Source organism: Phalangium opilio, unplaced genomic scaffold, assembly GCF_054372755.1.
Source record: "Phalangium opilio isolate 3A_F unplaced genomic scaffold, DU_Popi_V2 ptg000060l_1, whole genome shotgun sequence".
NCBI classification, from domain to species: Eukaryota; Metazoa; Arthropoda; class Arachnida; order Opiliones; family Phalangiidae; genus Phalangium; species Phalangium opilio.
This window is the reverse complement of record NW_028324177.1, coordinates 8,605,325-8,614,781: the sequence shown is the minus strand read 5'-3', so window position 1 is coordinate 8,614,781 and position 9,457 is coordinate 8,605,325. Positions and strand designations below refer to the sequence as shown.

The following is a 9,457-nucleotide window of genomic DNA, read 5'->3' as shown; positions in this document are numbered from 1 at the left end:
AAAAAGCGCGGGAAAGCTATACGCGTCTCGAGCTCTGTCCATTCTTTGATAGCGAAGAGAGTGGCACCATCTCGCGTGTGTGACGTTAAAAACAAGAAAACGTTGCAGCCTTTCTTAAAAAATTTTAAAAAGTGGATTTTAAATAATTTCATATGAAGCATTTTCAAATGCATATTGCCAAATAACTAGAAATCGGAGAATTAAAAGCTTGATATTTTTGAATTCACAGTAATTAATTCTATCTTTTGCTATATAAATCAGGGGTTTTTCAAGCGAAGCTTCTCATACCCTTTAACGTACTCCCATTTGGGCTTTGTAACACCACTAGCTCTTTCCAACGTTTAATCGACGAGATTTTTAGATACGCCGATTACTTTCAGTTAATCGATTATTTAGACGATCTAATTTCTCTTAGTGAAGATTGGGATTAGCACTTAACGTGTTTGGAATACATCCTAAATAGATTAAAGGAAGCTGGTCTCACCCTTCAGTTAAAAAAATGTTGGTTTTCTCAAAAAGAAGCAGTTATTTTCGGTCACATAGTTAATGAACAAGGAGTGCATTAAGATAGAAGCCATTAAGAAATTCCGTACTCCTAAAAATATTAAAGAACTGCAAAGATTTTTAGGGATGGCAGGTTGGCATAACCGGTTTATTAATCACTATTCTCAAATAGAAGCTCCAATTAATAAACTTAAAAGAAAAGGTCAGAAATTTAATTGGGGTACTGAACAGCAGATGGCGTTCGATAAAATTAAGGAAGACATATGCAAGGCTCCGCCCTTAGCTTCCATTAGAAGGGATTCCCCGTGCATTCTAACTACAGATGCTAGTGACGCAGGGTTAGGTGCACTTCTATCTCAAATTCAGGATGATATAGAAGTCCCTATAGCATATGCTAGTACTGGACTTAAAGATGCTGAAACTATGTACTCCACTAGCGATAAAGAATGTTTAGCTATTTGTTGGGCAGTTAAAAAATTTAGACCCTTTTTAGAAGGTCGTAAGTTCACAGTTCTCACTGACCATCAAGCTTTGCAATGGCTGTTCAATATTAGGGAACCAAATTCTCGCCTAGTTAAATGGGCCATGTACCTTCAAACGTTTGACTTTAACATTAAACACAAGAAAGGAGTAGAGAATGTGGTAGCTGACGCTTTATCGAGAGCTCCGATAAACGTCTTAAGCATAAACTTTAGCTCCTCTACTTCAAATTCTACTAGTATCCAGGATCCAACTAGTAATAATAATAATAATAATAATAATGAATGAATGAATGAATATTTATTGTGCATATAAAAAACCACGAAGGTTCACGAGAATATACACAGTTGTAATAATATCATATTTGCATTTCCTAACTGTTAAGAATATCAAATGGAAGACAAATTAAAAACAAACCAAGTGAAACCTTATTAATCCAGCTCCTTGTATTTAACATTAAATATATCAAAATTTTCGCCAAAACTGTTAACTGTAATTTGCATTCTTTTAATTGGATTTAAGTGGTTAATAGATTCTCTAAATGTTTTTCTAAACCTTCCAGACTTGGGGACTAGAAAGTCCAACCGTCCTAGCAAATCTGGAAGAGTTATCCTATTATTAATTAATTTATGTAGAAATTTTACGTCGTTAATAAGGAGAATGTGAGCTATAGTAGGAATGTCCAAATACCCTAGTAAAATATGGTAATCATATGGAGCCTTTTTCATGAAATAAGTATGGCAATATTCAATAAACTTCCGTTGCACATTCTCAAGTAGTACCTTTAGATATCTACTACAACCACCCCAGGCCAAGCCACAATACAGGACCCGTGATCTCACTAGGGCTTGATAAAGAAGACGGAAATGGTCTAGGGAATGCAATTTCCTACACATCTTCATGCAAACAGCTAGAGTACGGCGACTTAAAGCAACGCATTTATGTACTTGCTCGGTAAAATAAAGTCCTCTGTCAAAGATCACGCCAAGATCTCTCACAGTGGACTTAAGGGGTATGTGAGCGCCCTCAATGGTATAGTCGTTGGAAATTTCTCTAGCAATTCGCCTTGTAAATGTGACATGCACGGATTTAGTTGGATTTACTGGTATTTTGTTAAGAGAGCACCATCTTCCTATAGAGTCACGGTCAAGTTGAAGTAATTTACCGTCTAACTTAGAATTAATACTTTTGAAAACTTTATTGTCATCAGCAAATTGAAGAATACGGGAATGTAAAACCGAAAATTGTAAATCGAAAAGATACATATTAAAGAGTAAGGGTCCAAGAGATGATCCCTGTGGAACCCCACAATTAACTTCGTATGTTTTCGATGTGATTATGCCATTGCATTTCAAGACATTGACTCGATTCGCCAGATAGCTAGCAATCCATTCCAAGATATCACCCCCCAATCCAAGGGCCTCTAACTTGTCATGAAGGTAAGAGTGGGAGACGCGGTCGAAGGCCTTGGCCAGGTCAAGGTATACAACATCAACCTGGCCCCGGCACTCGACCTCAGGAGCCACGTAATCCATAAAGGAAACGTGGTTCGTTTCCACACTCCTACCCGGAACAAAGCCATGTTGACAGTCGTTGGGTAGCAAGCTAAACCAACGCTGTAAATGTACGTGTACTACTCTATCAAATACCTTAGCGAGAACGCAAAGAAGGGAAATCGGACGGTAGTTTCGGACATCGCTGGATTTTCCAGATTTGTAAACCGGGACAATGACAGCTTTTTTCCAAAGCGTTGGGAATGAGTGAGTACGGAAGGATAAATTAAATATATGCTCCAATATAGGTAACAATATATCCCCACAGCCCTTGATAACAAACGACGGAATTTTGTCGAAACCAGTAGAGAGTTTGTTGGGTAGACGATTAATAGCAGCATATATGTCCGCTTGAGTTAGTTTTAAACAGTTATGAGGCGTTGTAACTAAGGTAGAAGTATCAAAAGTGTATTTTGAACTAGTTTCAGTATTGTCAGTCGAAATTGTTGAGAAATGCGCCATGAATGTTTCATAATAATAATCTAAGCTTGGTCTATGAAGGGATTTCCACACTAAGCCTGTGGCTTGTTTACAGGTGGGTCCCTTTACAATGCATAGAGGGGTGGTGGCTAGCCCCTATGCCACAGCTAACCTACAGCGCCCTATACTAACTATTACCGTTAACCTCTGCAAATTTTGATGGAAAGGAGAAACCGGGTTAGACCGCGGAGGAAAACTCCTTTTAACAAGCGGGGAGAGAACTTGCAAACTCTACGCAGAAGGATTAGTTCCCAGATTTTCACCCGGTGCCACAGTCCGGGATGGAGCCCGGGATCCTCTAGCTGCGAGGCGAAAGCGCTAGCCGCTACGCCACCCCACCTTACAAGTTCCAATTCTACCGATAACAGTTCCTCAACCTCCTCTAGCGACTCTGTTGAAGGTCAGATACGTCCCCCAGGTCCTAGATCGTTATATTCAGTGTTTACATTGGATGATGTGAGAAAATCCCAAAGGGAAGACCCTTTTGCTTCCCCTATACTAAATTCCTTCCAAGAACCAAACCCTGTTAGGCATAAATTGTTTGAACTGAAAAATAATCTTCTTTATCGAAGACCTTATAGAAATCAACCTGAGAAAATATATTTACCACCTCGGTTAAGGTTAGAAGCCATGCGATTATTGCATGATCACCCTTTATCTGCTCATAGGGGCAAAGATAAAACCCTGAGCAAAGTAATTTATAGATATTGGTGGCCCACTATAGTAAAAGATGTCCAGGATTATGTTAGAGGTTGTACATTATGCCAACAGTTTAAGGCTAGGAATAGAAAGAAGCCATGGCTAATGCAACCCTCCGAATTGACAAGTCTTTGGGACCAAATTAGCGTCGACATAATGGGGCCTTTCCCTCAAAGTAGACACCATTACAAGTATTTAATAGTCTTCGTCGATTATATGACAAAGTTCGTGGAGATGATTCCACTTAAGACTATTAGAGCTAAAACTTGTGTTCAAGCCTTTAAGTCTATTATTACTAGGTGGGGAGCTCCTAAAGCTATTCTTAGTGATAGAGGGGTACAATTTACTTCGAAACTTTGGCTGCAAACTTGCAGATCTTTAAGAATAAATCCCAAGTTTACTACCCCCTACACACCTAAGGGAAATCCCACCGAACGAGTTAATCGTGTAATAGGCGAACTTATATCATTTTATGTAGGAAATCACCACGAAAGATGGGATGAAACCCTAGACCTTCTTCAATTTGCTATAAATTCTGCACCCCACGAAACCACGGGCAGATCCCCTTTCTTTTTAAATTTTGGGCGGGAGCCACGTCTCCCTTAGGATTTAGAAATTGAAGAACCCATTCAGGACCCTGATGACCCCGGTCGAACTAAAGCTTTAAAAGTTCTTAAGGAACAAATAGAATTCAGTAACGAATTATCTAAACTAGCTAAGGCGCATCAAAAGAAATACTATGACCTCCGCCATGACCCTCTAGAATTTGAGGTAGGAACTTTAGTATGGATGGAAACCCATCCTTTGTCAAGTACGACAGGCCAAGTTATGAGAAAACTTAGCCCTAAATGGGCAGGTTCCTTCAAAATAGTTGCTAAACATTCCCCCGTTCTCTATGAGTTGGAAAATGCTATCTCAGGACAGAATGTAGGGAAAGTTAAACTTGAACATTTAAAACTCTACTGGACAAATGTAGCTGTCTTCGACGATGCACCCGCTTCACAGTCAGAAGTCGCCGATGATCCTGAGCCAAGCTCTCCTACTGAAGATGGTCATGCACCCCAACCCACAGAGACTTCCTCCTCATCATCCTCTTCTACTTCAACGTCACCTCATCAGGACTTAGATCAACAGATCCTTCCTGCAATACCAGATGCTTCTCATCACCCTACGGACTCTGACAGTGAACCGGGCATGGCCCTATTTGAAGACCCTCTTCTCCTACTCCGTACTAACCACGATATGAGAGCCTTCCAACTCATTCATCCCACTAATGATAGTCCGCCTTCTGCGGCAGGGGAGGCTTCCCCATCTGATCATGAAAAATCAGTCGTGGAAACGAAGCTACATACATCAACTTCTAGTTTCACGGAAGAAATTTTAACGCCTGAGCATGAAAATTCAGTCGAAGAACCTGAGCTACCCAACTCAACTTCTAGTTTTACAGAAGAGATTCCAACGCCTGCGCAAACTTATGAAAACTTAGTCGCGGAACCGCAGCTACAACAATCACCTTCTTCTGGCTTTTCGGAAGAGCGTTTGACACCTGAACAGATTTCTCAGTCGCATTCCCAATCGCTTCATGAGTCCGAAAGTTCACCGGCCACATTATCTGAGTCGATGAGGACCCCAAGATTAAACAGGACTTCCTTACCCGATGCCATTATAGAGCCTTTTCGATTGCGATGGCGTAGAGAAGTGTGTAAGAGAGCAACAGTTATGCCGGGAGGAAATGAAGTCTATATCTATTACCGACCTCCCGACAATAAACGATTAAGATCAAAATACGAGGTCCAAGTGTACCTCCAAAATAATAAGATCCCGAAGCTAACCAGGGAACATTTCTGTTTTGCCCGAGAGCCAATCTCAGTTTTCCAGTGGGAGTTTATCACCCAAGCCACTAAAAGAACTACTAAATCGTATATTGTTCGGTGGCCGAAGTAGAACTAGAATGCCGTCATCAAACGGAAGAGCCAAAGAAAAAAAAAACAAAAACTTTTTTATAAATTTTGTGATTAACTAAACCCCTGCAAAAGATTTTTGGGTTCCACGGGGTACCATTAACTTTAAATATCATGTTTGAAATTTTTCTATACAAAGTTCCTAAAGAGGGGGGATGTAACATGGCTGCCAGAATTGCTGGAGCTTCCACTCCTTGGTTCTGGAAGGGCATATCTAGCCTCCATGTCACAAGCCACTCTCTCCTTCCACAGATGTGATCTAGGATAATTTTAGTATTGTCAATAAGTTCTGTTTATGATTTCTTCGAAGACGGATCGACTTTTGTATACCAGTTCGGTTACGGGTTTATCCCTATATCGGTTAACTGAGATAAAATTGTTATTGAATTTGGATTAAAACTGTTGTCCTAATTTATTTTATGGCCCTCGGAAAATTATTCCCTTGAATTAAGTTTATTCTACTGAGGGTTACACCTTTGTCTAACATAATTGCATCAATCGATTGTCCGCAACGGGATTTGACTCCACTTTCGACTGTGATTTCCTTGTCACTGACTTTTCCACCCCAGGGCTCACTAACTAGCGTAATCATTCCAGAAGGTGAAATTCCAATGAGAAGTTTTATTGTATTTGTTCCTTTATAATGGCTGTAGGTTGCGACCCGCTCATGAAATGTGTTGGGTTTCATCATGGGTATCTCTGAATAGTCCAACACAACGCGAGTGTTTTTAAACTCATTAAAACATCGACGAAAATTGCTCCTGATATTATTTAAATCCGGCCAGAATATAAATCTTTTTAAAATTTCAGCGACGGCACAGACAGTTCTTTTGAAGTATGTGGAAACGGACCGATTACTTATGACAAATAAGGAAGCTAAAGCGTCAAACGTCAAATTTAACTTCAGCTTCATTAGCGTTAACAATACCCGATCATTTACTGGCTTAAGAAAATTAGATAGATCACTGTTGTTTTCAAGCCCTAAAACCTCAAGTGAAAGACTTTCAAATAGTTCTTTCCCAATGCCAGTAAGAGACACAAGATAAACATTTTTCATTCCGTTGCTAGAAATTCCAGCTCTTGATGGTCCACTTATTTTTTTCCCTGATCCAAATAAACTTGAATACCTTTGGAAGCTTTTGTTACACTAGATGACACATGAGGCACATTATTTTCTTAAGCTTCAACTAATAATAATAATAATAACTGCTACTTCAGCTAGCATAGCTAAGTTAGATAATGTTTCAATATTATCATCCATATCTTGTTGAATCACACTTTCAACAACTGATTGATCACTATTATTTTTCAACGGTGAAGCTGAAGGTACTACTGTTTAATTGCAAAATAATTTTGTATGTTAACATTACAACGACTTATTATTTCACAAAAATAGTGCTCTAAAATAGCAATTACCTTTACTTAATGACTAAGGCTTAGTATAAATTACTAAGAAAATGTTTATTTAAAATGAAAGTTTGTTTATAACAACTTTTTTTTTATTATTTCATAGACCATGCGTCGTCGGAAGTCTGGCATGATGCTCTGCAAAATAAAATATGTTAATAACTTAATATTTAAATGTAGTAAATAAAACTTTAATATTTACTTGTGTAAAAGTTATTTTAGCTCTCTCTTTTATTCTAACTTCAGTTGAAACTTTATTAGCCATACATGGTAAATTTTGAGATGGAATGGCGTTACATTTCAACCGTCTTCTAACGCTAGTTCCATCTAGAAATGTTGTTCCGATTATTTAATTTCAAATCAAGTAATTAATATCATTATGAACTCACCAATTCTTTGCAAGAAGTCATCTTCTTTAAAATGGGAGCTACAAATCTGAGCCCACTTGCTAGGCCTTTTCCCCGACTTTATCTTAGTTAACCACAGATTAAGAAGTTTCTTACATCTGGGAAATGAGTGAAATGATAACTCCGACTTTTTTGTTCATTATTATCTTGAGTTTTAGTAATTTTGAGCGCAGTATTACTACAAAATGGAACGGCCCAATTTCTCCCGCCTCTAGCAAGCCGCCATCAGAGAGAATTCTCTCTGCCGCCATATTTGGTTTGTTTACAAGTTTGATCACCACTATACGCAGGAAAACCAAGCTGCAGGGGTAGCGACTGCGGCGCCTCCTATTCCCGTTTCGCTAGCGATAACTACGAAGACGCCACTTATCCACACTGCGTGGTACTATACAGTGTTGATCAGAAAAATAATGAATCGGCCGGGTTTCCCGGGTAGACTCGAATTACCCAAGCCTTGCCGGCTTTCCGCGTTGTTAGTGTTAATGCCAAGAAAAAACCGATGGAATCTCAAATAGGTATGACATAATTTAATTATTATGAATTAAGTTATATAGTGCTTTAATTCTTATTTTTTCATAATAGTGAATCTCACCATGTTTGAAATTTTAAAGTATATTGGAGACAAACCACGGGCATTAGAAGAAGGGGAGAGAATGTTCAGGGAGAGCCAGAAAGGGTCCCTAAAATTTTTATTTCCAACGAAAAAGACGGTTTAATTTTAATCGAAGGATTTGTGATCCAGTCCAGTGCACCGAGTGGAGAACCACATTCCTTAAAGATACAATTTGAAGTACACGATGGGAAACATGCCATTAAGAATGTGCACTGTTCATGTAAAAGCGGGTAAAATATTTTATTACTAATCTAATTATTTCTGAATCTGAACTAGAACGTATGATATTTTCATAGAAACTCCGGATTTTGTAAACATGCTGTCGCGGGCTTATTTTACATAAATCGCTATGGAGAGATAGACCAATTGGCTAATGATGTCTCCTGCACTTCAAAGCCTCAAAAATGGGGGAAAATGAAGGCAAATGTGCAATCTCACTATCACGCAAAGAAAATTAAAGGTTTAGATTGTGTAAGAAAAGTCGTGAAACCAGTATTTTGTATTAGTAGTTTGGAAAATTGTGAGAGTAGAATTATATCTAGTCTGCCTTATGAGCCAATGTGTGCCAGGCATTTACCCCCTAATTTAAAAGAATTTGTTAATTGGAACGAGAAACCAAAAAAACCCTTTGAAGATACAAGTGCCGTGTCTAGTATTACGACTGTGGAGGCAAATGAGGAAGTTATTTACAACCCATGTAAACGTCGACAAATTGATCACTCTGATTCTGCTGAGTCAGATACACAAATTTCTATCGATAACCATTTGGGAGAAACCCTCAATGTTCCAGTCCACTACGAGAACAATTTTACTAGTAATATGTCAACGGAAGAAACCCAATTCTTCAAAGAATTTGTTCAAGTTGATTTAGAAAAAGGAAAAACGCTTGCTTAATTAGACCAAAAATCAGATGAGTGGAAACAGGCAAGGAAAGTGAGATTAACTGGGACAACTTTTAAAAAAATTTTGTCATCAAGAAACAAAGAAACCACCGCTTCCAAGCTTCTCGAAAATCATTTGTCGGGTAAAGAACTTAATGTACCGTCTATAGTCTATGGAAACAAAATGGAGAAAGTTGCCCGAGCCAAATTTTCGTGGCTGAAGAAAGTCCAAGTAGAAGAATATGGCCTGATAATTAGCCTTCGAAATCCATTTCTAGCTTTTAGTCCAGATGGAATATACATGGAAACTGGAGAGATGAGACTTCTTGAGATCAAGTGTCCTTTTGTAGGAAAGAAAATATCAATTGAAGAAGCTGTCGCACAAAACAAACTCAACTTTTTGAAAGTTGGACAAGAAGGAATTTATCTACCATCTAACGATTATAGAGGTCATTACGCACAAATCCAACTT

The 9,457-nt window shown here is 38.6% G+C and overlaps 1 protein-coding gene across 1 annotated transcript; it reads left to right on the top strand.

The window, feature by feature from the left end:
- The first annotated feature begins 7,990 nt into the window (after positions 1–7,990).
- Positions 7,991–9,164, top strand: LOC149667052 (uncharacterized). The gene is made up of 3 exons (XM_089841464.1): positions 7,991–8,006; positions 8,103–8,334; positions 8,401–9,164. The coding sequence occupies exons 1-3, from the start codon at positions 7,991–7,993 to the stop codon at positions 8,996–8,998; spliced, it is 846 nt and encodes a 281-aa protein (XP_089697590.1). The 3' UTR covers positions 8,999–9,164.
- The last annotated feature ends 293 nt before the right edge of the window (positions 9,165–9,457 follow it).

Coding starts and splice junctions, on each gene's coding strand:
- LOC149667052 (XM_089841464.1), top strand. Junction 8,335..8,400: donor CACTGTTCATGTAAAAGCGG/GTAAAATATTTT, acceptor ATATTTTCATAG/AAACTCCGGATTTTGTAAAC.